The sequence below is a fragment of the Vidua macroura genome, chromosome 9 (assembly GCF_024509145.1).
Source record: "Vidua macroura isolate BioBank_ID:100142 chromosome 9, ASM2450914v1, whole genome shotgun sequence".
Classification (NCBI taxonomy): Eukaryota; Metazoa; Chordata; class Aves; order Passeriformes; family Viduidae; genus Vidua; species Vidua macroura.
Window position 1 is genome coordinate 11,851,676 of NC_071579.1, and position 13,264 is coordinate 11,864,939.

Sequence of the window (13,264 nt, forward strand, 5' to 3'; positions counted from 1 at the left end):
TAGTCCTACATACAGACTTGGAACAAGCAGAATTAGGTTAAACAGCTAAGAGAGAATCACTGTCTACGTACAATTATTAACAGGAAAGAGAAAATTCTCTGGTTTTGCCTGCAAAAGCAAAAAAATCCCAAACCCAATATAACCAGCTACATACTTTGGTGTCAGTCTTTAAACCTGAAGCACAAAAGGGAGACTGAAATAGTAATTTAGAAGAATTGCCAAAATATTCTAAGCATCAAATGACTTGTGCAAAAATTAACTGAAAGTTCAGTGAAGTGACTGCAAGCTGGGCATAACGTGCCAAAGTATGTTCAGTTGTACACAGAAGGGCTCCCCATTGCTCAGTGCATCAGGAAACAGGTACAGGGAGAAGTTGGTATAAAATCATCCGTGGGGATAGCATCTCTACATGCTAAAGCTAAGCCAGATGTTTAATTTAGAAAAGAGGAGATAAATACTGTTGGAAGTAACATAAAATTTCCTTTACTCTTCATTACACATTGAAACATAGAGAAACATTTCTTTTCATTATCCTGGCCCTTCAAGTACCTTAGAGCTTGTACTATAGCAGAAAAGTGTTATCAGGGCCCTGGCAGCTAACAGTTGCTCTAAGCTGCCTGCTATCGAGGCTTTTCACTCTTTTCCAGAAATAACCACCAGTCTCCTTTTGGCCTTCTCTTCTCATCTTAGCTGATTTCCAAAGACATTCACAAAATCTTCATTACTTGCATGGCTCTACCATATTGATGCAGTAAATACCCATTTAACAATCTCATATCAAATCAGAGAACTAATCACAAAAACTAATTCCAAGAAAGTGATCTTGTTCTGGTGGTAGTAAGCTAGAGTAATAACTTTTCTTTGATCATGAGTGGTTTTGTTATTGTTGTTTGGAGCACTTACTTAATTTTTATTGTGCAATCACTTCAAGACAGCCAATACTTCTGTTATAGTTTCTATTGCCCTAATTGTGTTTCCACGCATTTACCTTTTCCTGTCAGAATATTTAGCCAAATATGTTCCAAACATCAGTATTTTTTACTCTCTATAAGATCATATTTTTATACATCTTTTACTCTTTGGTGGTGATGCTGAAACCTCTCATATAGTTGCAACCTATGAATCCATTTGCTCCAAATTAGATTTTCTTCCCTCAGGCATCCCAACTGTTTTTTATAGAGTACAGCCAAAAAGAAAAACAAAACCAAACCAAAAACCAAACCAAAGAACCTCAAAATGAGGTGACTCTCACTTGCAAATGGCAAGAAAGGATATGTAATTATAAAAGAGCAAGAAGAATGTGATTTGTGTGTAACAGCAGCTTCACTCTCATTCACACAGATTAATTCTTAATTTTTTAAAATTGGCCAAATCTGTTAATTGAAGCTGGGGAGAAAAAGACTAGTACTTCAGTCGCTAAACATCCTCTGAATTTAGGCTGAGAGGACTGGTTCTTAGCTCTTGAGTTACAGATTAAGTAGTATTGCTGTATGGATATTCCTGTCAAACATCAATATGTACTAGTGTCTTCTGGCAGCAGTGCTGCATTAAGTTTCTTTTGCAATCTGATTTAATTATATGCACTGCAACTTTATGGGGAAAGACTGGAATTGCATGCAGTTGTCCTTCTCATCCCAGTTACTGAAGGAAATAAATATCAGCAGTTTAGGATTTCTTGATTCATTACTTTGTATTGTGAGATGCTTTTATTCCAGTATAGTAATATAATTTGTTGCTCTGTGTAGGGTGCCAAAGTAACAGGCTTTTATTCCAGTATAGTCATATAATTTGTTTTTGTGAAATGCTTTTATTCCAGTATAGTCATATAATTTGTTGCTCTGTGTAGGGTGCCAAAGTAACAGGCTTCTCTAAAAAAAACCTGCTTGATGTGTGGCATATTGAGCTAACACAATTTGAGTATTCAATTTGAAATTATAGACTGTAATGTGAAAATTACTTTGGAACTGAAGTTTCCAAGTAACCTCATTGACTTGGACCTCCTTTAAGTAGGGGGTGCACTAGGTACCCTCTAAAGGTCCCTTCCAACATAAATTATTCTATGATGCCTTGAGACTGTTACGTAGATGTATGACTGCCTAAGGGAAAACCAAACCAAACCAAAAATTTTAACCACAACTAGACTAAATTAAAGACATTTTTTTTCAGTGAGACAATAATAAAAAAAAAACCTTGATTTGATTTAATGGAGAAAAATCAGAAGAATTTTTCAATACTTATTTCAGCAAGTAGATCAGACATCCTGGAGTCAAAGCAGATTTTCCAGCTCAAAACTGCAAATAGTGCTCACCATCTCTTTCATGTTGCCAGTCTTCCAAAGACTGGCTCTCCAATCCAATGTCATTATTGGAGCAATCAGAAAGGATATCTCTGTGATTATGTTGTTCATAGTGAAGAATTACAACAGGTGATCATTCGGAAAGTTTTATTTACGGTGATACATCTTGGGGTGAATTCTTATGAACTGTTAGACCATTGTGTGAATTTACAATGTGTCATTAATTGAATTTTACTACTCTTTTTCTCTGTACTTCTTTTTGTTCTAAAGAATCCATTATACTGACTTGTAATTAGAATTTCACAGGATACCAGAATCTATAGAATTGGAAGCTGGTATGTAAAAGACTTCTATTTATAAACCTTTCTCTGAGGTAAAAAAAAAAAAAAAACCACTGGGCAGAATTTATAGAATTATCTAGTTGAGATGTAAGTACCAATTGATAGTTCAGGGTTAAATAATTACTCAACAGCCAAAAAGAGTAACTGTGTGTTCTGTCTAGGCCACAAAACTTAAAATGTTAGCCCAAAGTCGGCATGTACATTTCTAGAATATTCTGAAATCTTAATGGGCGCTGAATGATCTGACTTCTCTAGCCTTATCCTGCCACCAGAGTCTTGCCTCTTTCTAGGTCCCAGGCCTACGCTCTATCTTTATTAACAACAGCCCTGCCCTGTGATTAGCAAACGCTTTACATGCTGTTAACAGAAGAAATGAGACACTTAGAGCCACGCTTTCCTTTCTGCTCACTGAGAGACAGATTTGCCCTAGCGTGGAAAATACTTAATGAAACCCTGCAAAAGACATCGATTTTGGATGTTTGTGCTCTCTACCGCACTCCCCCTGACAGGGCTAGTTCACTGCATATGGCAACCAGCTCAGCAGCGCGTTTTCCCTCTGCGGCGGAGCAAACACGGCTTTAGACACAGCAGCACCGCAAGGCTTGCATGAGAAGTGGCGAGATTTTTGGGCTTTGGTGTAAAAAAGTAGGGACACTGCTCGCCGCCGCCAATCACCTTTTAATTACACTGAGGGAGGCTGTACGGATCAGTACAGCAGGTGGGCCCTGGCACGTTCGTTGGTGCTGATTGATCCTCTCGCACAGAAGTGCCTTAGGGAACATCCCCCGCACTGGGGGCGGTCAATTGGAGCTCCCGGCGCTCCCCGGACGTGCCGCACCCCCCTAGGGGCGACCGCTTGTGCCAAGCGGGAGCTCGCTGTGGGAGAGAAGGTGGAGTGGCAGCGCGGGGAAGCCCCGGCAAGGGGCAGGGGGTGGCTGGGCCGGGAGGCAATGGCTGGCGGGCAAGGGACAGGGCTGGGCCGGGAGGCAATGGCTGGCGGGCAGGGGGTGCAGGGGGTGGCTGGGCCGGGAGGCAATGGCTGTCGGGCAAGGGGCAGGGGGTGGCTGGGCCGGGAGGCAATGGCTGTCGGGCAAGGGGCAGGGGGTGGCTGGGCCGGGAGGCAATGGCTGGCGGGCAAGGGGCAGGGGGTGGCTGGGCCGGGAGGCAATGGCTGGCGGGCAAGGGGCAGGGGGTGGCTGGGCCGGGAGGCAATGGCTGTCGGGCAAGGGGCAGGGGGTGGCTGGGCCGGGAGGCAATGGCTGGCGGGCAAGGGGCAGGAGGTGGCTGGGCCGGGAGGCAATGGCTGGCGGGCAAGGGGCAGGAGGTGGCTGGGCCGGGAGGCAGTGGCTGTCGGGCAAGGGGCAGGAGGTGGCTGGGCCGGGAGGCAATGGCTGGCGGGGCTCGGGGGCCGGCGGGGGGTGCCGCGGGTGGCCCCTCAGGCGGGCGCTGCTGAGGGGAGCCCAGCAAGCCCGCTTAACTCCTGGGACGGCGGGGGACTGGCCTGAGCACTGAATCGGCTTTTGTGCGTATATATACACAAATACATGGTTTTATTTGTGTGTAAAAGACCTCGTAGAGTAATCAAGTTTGCCCCAGATGCGTTTGGTTGTAGTGTTTGGTTATGGTCTCTGTCCAGGTGTGCTGGATGGAGAGTGACAGATTATGAAATTTGCTTTTTTAGATTTGTATATGATTTATAGTCGTTTACATAAAGTTATTTACATAATTACGTGTGGCGAGAACAGCCTAATCGAGCTAATCCCAATGGTTTTGTCATTCTTTGAATAGAACAGGTCTGCCCCTGGTTAATTTGGACTCAAATACCACTGAAAACAGCAAACTTTGTAACTGGGTATGTTATGAAGTGGTTCAGAAAATAAGAGTTAACTTTTTGTTTTAGGGTTCCCAGAATACTATGGACAAGAACTTTCAAGAAGAGTTTACGCAAATTGTTAAATTTGAACCTCCTTTGTACAAACAACGCTACCAGTTTGTTAAAGATTTAGTGGAGAAATACAAACCTAAGAAGGTTGGTATGTTTTGTCTCTTTAGGTTATAAACTTGAAAGTAAGTTGACACTTGGCATCTCAGGAAGACAAAATGCATAAATAATCTGTTGACCTAATTACCAAACAATAGTAGTGAAGGAACTGTTTAAACTGAATGGCCTTAGCAGATACCCTATGATACGTTGTTTTTCAGGGGTGCATAAAAATAATGTTACTTGACAGTAAGAGGAGAATATTTAAACAAGAGAAATGCCTTAGACTGTTTCTGAATGTAGTGGGCATTCTGTTTTTAATTTAATGCTGTGGAATTTGGTTTAAGTTGTTTTCCTCATAGTTGGGTTTTGCTTTCCAGAGCTGTTAGTTCTGTGTAGCATATCAGGTTTATCTCATCATTTGCATGGATAGTCTCAGATGAGAAATGACACTGAGAGTGTGGGGATTATGTGAGGCTAACTCATGTCCACTTTCTTAAGATCTTGTGACCCTCTACCTGTATTGTCACCTGTGTCCCCCCAACATACCAGAACTTTTGTTTTACTAATCACTGTGAAAAGTTAAATTGTTTAAGTAACATTCTGTAGTATTTGCTGTCTTCTCATGTGTCCTCCCCAGTTCATTCCCAAAAAGATCTTCTCAAGTCTGCAGTGTTTAACCTTTAAACTTATGTTAATATCTTCAGGGGCATGCAAGAAACTGATGCACCTGCATTACTTATGTAACCATGCTTCTAGTAGCTAATAAAAATCTAATCCAGTCTATGATGCCATGGCAGTGTAATATTCTTTCAAATAGAACGTATTCACCGGTGTTGTATCTGTCCTTAAAGGTTTGAATTTTCTGATTTAGGATGTGGAAGAGCTGGGAGGGTGAACTTTCTGTTTAGACAAACAGTAGATAAACTGGGTAGAAACAACTCAGAATTCTCACATGGGGAACAGCAGTGTGCTTCAACCTTGACTGAGCCTGAGAAAGAACAGTGGGAGTTGGTTTACACACTCAACTATCTCTTTAGCTTACAGGAAAGAATCTCTATTATTTGACTTCATGGTCTGAATATCCCCAGAGTTCCTCACTTAAACATTAGACTGACCCTGTAAATTTGTTTTATGCAGATTCTTTGCTGCTAACTTGGCTGCTGGTGAGCCTGTTCTCAGTGTTTTGGAGGGAGAACAGCCCAGTGAAAAGCAGTGGTGAATATGAAAATTGCTGTAGCTTTTGTACATAAAATCATACTTTACTGTTATTCATGTGGAAGACATTCTCCTGAGTCAGTGGGATGTCCAACATGTACTTGTTTATAGCTGTAGTAACAAAAGGTTAATTATTTTTAAAAAATCTTGCAGGATCTTCATATACATTTTTTAAAAAGAATTTTCAAATCTGCATCTATCCTGCTTGCTTACAGCTGTAAATTTTAGTTATGATTTTGAAATGCTTTATAATTAAAAAGTTACTTTGATAAGTATGGAATTTTAATTTTATGCAAGTATCTGAAATGACTTAGAACTATATAGCATTTATAAATTTTTTAATATCTAATTTGCAGGTGGCAGATTTAGGATGTGCTGATTGCAGCCTTCTCTGGATGCTGAAATTCTGCAGTTGCATTGAAGTGTTAGCTGGGCTAGATATCTGTGCAAATGTAATGAAAGAGAAAATGTAAGCCCTTTGTTTTGAGGTTTGTGTTTGTCTTGACCTAGTAGTGTGGTGAGTTGGCCCTGGGTGGAGCCAGGAGCTCAAAAAAAGCTGCTCTATCATTCCCCCTCCTTGGCTGGACAGAGAGAGAAAATAAAACAACATGTTCATGAGATAAAGGGCAGGGAGAGATCACTCATCAGTTATCATCATGGGCAAACCAGACTTGACTTGGGGAAATTATTTGAATTTATTATCAAAATCAGAGTAGCATAATAAGAAGTAAAGCAAATTTTGAAAACACCTTTTCCCTGCCTTTCACTCCTTCATGGGTTTTATTGCCTCTCCTCTACCTCCTCTCATTGCAGAGAGAGGAGGAATGGGGATTACAGTCAGTTCATTACATGTTATTTCTGCTGCTGCTTCCTCCTCAGGGATAGAAGTCCTTTCTCTGCTCCAGCACGTGGTCTGTCCCATGGAGGAAACAGACTTGCATGAACTGCTCCAGCGTGGGTCCTTCCCATGGGCTGCAGTTCTTCATGAACTGCTCCAGCCCGGGTCCCTTTCCACAGGGTGCAGTCCTGCAGGAGCAGCCTGCTCCAGTGTGGGCTCCTTTCTCCAGAGGTTCCTGCCAGGAGCCTGCTCCATTATGGAGAAGCCTCTTCTATAGCCTCCTGGCCATCTTGCCATGCAAACCAAATACAAGTGGCATGGTGCTGCATTTCTTGTAGAGGCTTTCAAAATTAGGGTAACTGCAGAAATAGCAGCTTGGCAAATGAAGAACTCTGTCATTGTTAGTTACATTGCATCTGTGCCTGGGGACTCCTGGGCTGTAGGTGCCCAGAACATCACCTGATGTAGCCAAAGGTCTGGGTCATGCAGAGGCCCTCAGGGTGTGCACATCTGAGAAATACAGTTTGTAAAGGTACTAATGCATGGTGTTAGGAATATCTATGTATGCTTATACATGACATTAGCTCAGTGTGTGGTCTCTGGTTTAGAACCTCTCTAAAATGAGAGGTTTGTGATCTTTGAAGCATTGGTCCAATGGATGAATGTAGATTTACTGAAAGCAGATCAACACAATTTCAGTGAATATGTAGGGTCTGAATGCTGATGTTATCTCTTGCTTTTTCTGAAGAATGAAGAGAAGTAACCTTTTATATGTAATATGTATTGTGTGTTTTGTCTAATGCTGTACTTCAGAATGAAATTTGCACACGTATCTTGGTTTCTCAGTGTATTTTACTTGGAAAAAAAAAGGTAATATGCTTGCTGAAAACTCCCCCCAAAACCATACAAAGCTTGTCTAAACCAGACTTACTGTGTATCTGAAATTGAACTATTATCAGAATTTACAAGTGGCTTCCCAAGTGACTTGAGAGTATAATGGAAATTTTTGTAAATATGAAGGATAGTTTCTGGATTAACTTCTGCTCTTTCTGTCCTATCATAGGTAGTTAGAAGAAGTGTTTGTATTGCATATTCTTTTTTATATCCATGTGAAGTAGTTAACCTTCTTGAAATTTATCAGGTATCTATGCAGGATATTAGCTAGTTCATTTTCATGCACTATTTATCTTGTCTTAAGGTCCTTTCTGTAACATCATATTTTTAATACTTTTCTAGGCATACATTGTCTCCTCTTCCTGTTGATTATTTGCAACCATCTGAAAGATCCCTAACTGTTACCTTGCATCATGGTTCAGTTGCCCACAAAGATCCTTGCATGCTTGGTTTTGACTTGGTGACGTGTATTGAACTGTGAGTATTAGGACAACACTAAATGGTTTTTTAAGTCCATTAGAGTTCAGTTTGGAATTTTGTCCGTGCTCCAAACAGGCTTGATCAAACCTTTCAAGCAGAAGAGTAGAATTAGAAAAGCAGAAAGTAGAAGAGTGGCTTCTAACTTGTGTTTAAATTAACCATATTACGTAATTCAGGTAGTGCTTATGGCACGAAGAGGATACTGATGGAAAAGTGCAAAATGCAGGAGGAGATTGGCTCAGACAAAGTCCTATGTGCTGCCAGTTGGCCACAGTGCCAGTGCTCATATTGCAGAGATAGGTGTAAAATTACAAGTTACAGATATGGGTTGGGGTCTTTTGACTGGTTGTTAAAATTATAGCAGTGTGTTTTTAAACACAGACATCAACTTATTCTTTTCAGAATAGAACACCTGGAAGAATCAGAGCTGAAGAAGTTTCCTGAAGTGGTGTTTGGTTTCATGGCTCCAAGCATAGTTGTGATCAGCACTCCAAATTCTGAATTTAACTCTTTGCTTCCAAGAGTGATGTTATACAGACATCCAGACCACAAATTCGAGTGGACCCAAGCACAGTTTCAAAGCTGGTAAAATACTGAACATCATATACTGGGTGCATATGATGCAGCTCTGAGTGCCCAGTAGTGTGAGAAATGAATGGCTGTGCATTTTCAGAGTGGTTCACTTATGTGGTTTGCTGTCAGTCAAGTGTCACTTCCTGATTTGGTGGTTTCTTTGCTGTTGAGAGCAGTTAAGCATATTATGTGAGTTTTGTATTTTATGATGGTGATTAAATTGGCTTTTACTGTAACTGCTTTACAAAAAAAGATTTAAAACTTTTACTTAGTCTTTATACATCTTTTATTACAATTAATACAGTTGAAATGTAAGGTATCAATTAATATTTTTGCATAATACCCTGCTGTAGAAATTCTTTCTAAAATCAAAGAAATGTGCTTGCTTTATGCGGTGTGTAATCAAAGCACTCAGTAATATGTGAGCAGACTTATCAGATAACCACAGCAGTGGGGCATGTTGAACACAGGATAGTTTAATGGATCATGGCACAATGAAGGATTTAATGCAAATCATTGCACATGACAGAGGGTTACATGAGCTCTCTCTTACCCTTAATATCAGGAATGTAATAAAAATAAAGAGAAAATGGGATACTCTGATAACATTCAACTGTCAAGCAGTTGTGGAAGAAAATACATGGAACAGTAAAGAATGCCATACCTCAGTAGCCAGCTCTTGGTGTATCTATCCTGGAAATTTTGCCCCTTAAACTATGTTCTTTCTGCCATACACTTTAAAGTATCCAGTGATTTTTGAGTAAATAGTTTTGCAAAGCTGGAAGCATGTATTTTTCCCTACATAATGATACTAAAACCTGCCTGTAATTAGCTACCTTAGAATACCTTAGAGAAAATTTCTAATGACTTCAAGTATATTTAGATTTTGGTTTTAGGTAGATGTGAATTTCAAATATTGGTATCACTGAAGAAATGGGGGGGGGTTTTGAGCTGTAAACACGAGAAGGCCTTTGTGTTGTGAAATAGAAATATTACTTTATTCTCTAAAATACATGAGATATTAATTTAGTTTTCTTCTTTTCCATGGACAATGATGCAGGTAGGTAGCGCAGTTTTGGTTCTCTGCCCCCTTTGTTCACACTGGCTGATGTACTGCAAGATAGTTTTCATATAGATGTTATATACACTGTTGTAACCTTGATTAGGTAGATTTTAGTCTTTCTATATTTACAGCAAACCACACTTTCTCTATTAACTGGTCTCTTGTGGTTTAGAGATGTGTATGTTTTTTATGGGTTCTTCTCAAATAATCTTGCTCTTGAAAATCAGTTTTAGCTGACTTCCAGGTTGGTGACTAAGCAACTGTGAGCATTAACATTCTATGCACATATTGTAGAAGAAACAGTAATGTTTGGATGGCTAAATTACTGATCCTAAATGATCCAGACTATGGTAGGCATCTTACAGCTCTGGTACAACAAGATGTGACAGTGTTTATCTTCAGGCATGGGAGTATTGTTATAGAAATTATGTTCAAGCCTTTGCAGCCTTAGAGTCTTGATTCTCCTTAAGAATGGATCTTTATCACATGGAAGGATGAATATTTCATATAATTGGAATAATTGGTCTTTCTTAGGGCTCTAGAGACTGCTAGATGCTATGATTACTCAGTGGAATTTACTGGTGTCGGGCACCCACCAACAGGAATGGAGAAGGTTGGGTTTTGTACCCAAATAGGTGTGTTTGTTAGAAAATATCCTCAAACTGGTGAATCTGTTCGGTCTGAGAAACCCATGGAAGCAGTTTACAAAACAGTAAGTATTATTTTCTTCCTTTAGAGGTATGAATAAAGAATTAAGTTGTCTATGACTGTCTTTGAGGTTTTTACCAGGAAATACTGCTGACAATCAGAGCAAGACAGTCTCATTCTTTGTTTTTCCAGTTGTACAAAGGCCTTAAGCTTTTATGGTATTTGCTAAATAACAATATGGATAATCATTCTTATCTTAAGATACTCCTATCCTTGGAATGAAATTTTTCCTTTCTGCCAGCTATTTTTCCTCTAGTCATTAAATTTATTTATTATGTGGCTGTTGCCAATGAGCCAGATTTTTAGATACATAAAAATGTTAAAATATCATTTCTTAATAAATGCCATGTGGTATAAATCAAACTTTTTTCAGAGTTGACATGAAGTAACAGTGCAAAAATAAATACACTGTTGGGGTTTTATTCAATTTTATAAGGCCTTAAATTATTTGTTTCAGTGAACATACTCTAATATTTCAGTTCTTTGTATAAAAATATATAAGTATCTTCAAATGACTTGTGACCTGAATTGAAAGATAAAGTGGTGTTATAGCTTTATCTTTTATGGCTTTCAAGCTATAAAAACACTTGTAATTTCTGTATTGGAAATTTCTATGCATGTGGAATGCCACCTGTCATCTATTGCCCATAACAGATGAATGAAGTGCTCTTTAATCCTCACCAGACTTGGAAATACATCTAGGCGATGGACATGTACTAGAAATTTCTTTCATTAGCACCCATTATAGGGTCATTTTGGAGAGACTTTTGACATGTGTGTCCTTTGAGATTAAACAAGAGTGTTAATTTTGTGTCTTTCTTTTCAAATTTATTTTTATCAGGTAACTAATTTATAGGAATAATTCAACATTTCAAGAAGTAATTGGAAAGTAAGAAATAATTATAGACAGTGGAACTTCATTGGTAGTGTGTTGGTATAAAGCACTTCCTCGTAACCTGGTGGGAATGAGATTGCCTGCTTAGTTTCCTTAATTGCCTTGGAATACAGCTCAGTGTAGAACACACTACAGTTTCACAGATTTTGATGTCACAATTTGCTTTTAACATTCCCCACAGCTATGAGAGCATATTTAATGTTTTTACTCTGAAAACAACAAATGTCATCTTGGTTTCCAGATGACAATTCAGAAGTAATTTAGAATCTCCGTCACTATAGAACTGTCCCCAGAACTCCTTAATATGAGAAGTAAGAGAATTATTAAAAAAGATAAAGAATTGCAGGGCTTTACCTTGCCTGAGCTACAGTGTAGCTTGCAGGTATGACCTGTGGGGTTTTGGGGTGTTTGTTAAGTTCAGTTAACTGCCGTTGTAGTTGTAATAAAGAAAACCAGCTCACATTGCCTAGTTGTTGTTACCTGAAACTGTTTAATAAGCAAAACAGGATTGAATAAAAAATTATATTCACATTTTTGCAGCTTTTTTGGACAGCAAATGTTAAAATCTGAGCTTGTGATAGTGATAAATATTTTATGTATTCTTGTATATTGTAAAGGTCTTCAAAGCAGTGTATCCAAGTCTCAAAGATGAGAAGTACTTGCAGAATGCAGTGATCAATGAAGTTATTTTCACAGCCCAAATCATTAAGCACCGTTTAATGTCAAAACGTGAGGAGTATGGTGATGATCCTGAGAAAAAATCCAAATTCCAGGCTTCAATGGACTCTTTTTCTGACTATTTTGGAAAACTGGTTGTTGAAAAAAACATGGAACCATTTGTCAGTGGCAATGAGGTTCACATACCTCTCACAACAATCTTTTCTTTTCCCAAAGTGAATCGACTTTGTGGTACCTTTGAGAAGTTACGCAAGCTTATTGCGGGCAAGGTCACACTGAGCAGTGATGGTTCTGCTGTGATGTTCAATATTGAACATGATAATGAAGAGAATTAGATAGATTTCTCACACTAAGTTCAGTTAAAGTAATGAAAGTGTTTTTTTTTAGAAGCTGTCAAATTGTATGTTCTGTATGCTAACTAGACCACAAAATCTTTTCTAAAGTTCCATCAGTGGTATTTGTCTGTCAGCACCTCTCACTGAGTGAAGGTGAGTGCTTTTGACAAAGGTAACAGTAACTCATAGGGGCTTCAAGTACTGTATCATGGGCTAAAAGGAAATAATTCCGTCCCAAGAAGAGAATTAAATATTTCTGTTTGCTTTCTATTGCTTTATTGTAGCTATCATTACTAGATTATTTCTGGTAGTCTCTTGTTAGCTTCAAGGATAGTTTGTGTTACCATCTACTGTGTTGTGCTGAATAATGTGAGTCAGATGTAAGTTTAGAGCAAGTTTTTTCTTAATTTCTATAAAATTTATAGATGTCTTTTCAAGATGAGTACATACTCAGCCTCGATGAAAACCAAATGTTATTCCAGCTGAATTATGAAACTGGCATATTTGTTCTGTTTTTGAAAAAAAAAAATTAAAAAATTAAAGAACTGCAGTAATTGTAAATGCTAACCTGTCTCTGGAGTAGCTGAAATATTTTCTGTGTTTTCTTGTGCAGCTTTTGTTCAAAACTGTAAAATCCAAAAAGAGTAGATGTAAAAAATTTAACAAGAACAAAACCCCACAACACCACCAAAAAAAACCCTCCAACATCAAGAAAAGAGCGCAGTATCCTGAATATAAGGGAAATAATGTGGGTATATTGTTTGGTTATGGTCAGAATAGTTGAACAGGACACTTCTGATGATTGTTCTGAATTTAAAATTTTCCTTCTAGATTAGAAAAAGAACGGGATCTAAATGACACATTTTTCTGATAATATAGATGTCACTGTTGTGATAACAGAGAAGCAGAAAAAAGCAAAGCATTTTAAAAAGAAGTCCTTAACTGGAAGAGAAGCTGAAATAGA

At 38.9% G+C, this 13,264-nt stretch overlaps 1 protein-coding gene across 4 annotated transcripts; it reads left to right on the top strand.

The window, feature by feature from the left end:
- Positions 1 to 2,977: 2,977 nt before the first annotated feature.
- HENMT1 (HEN methyltransferase 1) lies at positions 2,978 to 12,867 on the top strand. 4 transcript variants are annotated; one of them, XM_053984893.1, is made up of 8 exons: positions 2,978 to 3,282; positions 3,402 to 3,527; positions 4,538 to 4,666; positions 6,193 to 6,305; positions 7,911 to 8,045; positions 8,451 to 8,633; positions 10,219 to 10,396; positions 11,905 to 12,867. In XM_053984893.1, exons 1-8 carry the CDS (start codon positions 3,244 to 3,246, stop codon positions 12,298 to 12,300), a joined length of 1,299 nt encoding a protein of 432 aa, XP_053840868.1. In that variant the 5' UTR covers positions 2,978 to 3,243; the 3' UTR covers positions 12,301 to 12,867. The 4 variants fall into 4 exon arrangements, with proteins under 4 accessions (XP_053840868.1, XP_053840869.1, XP_053840871.1 ...); XM_053984894.1 differs by lacking the exon at positions 3,402 to 3,527 and having other exon boundaries at positions 2,982 to 3,282; XM_053984896.1 differs by lacking the exon at positions 2,978 to 3,282 and having other exon boundaries at positions 3,509 to 3,561.
- Positions 12,868 to 13,264: the final 397 nt, after the last annotated feature.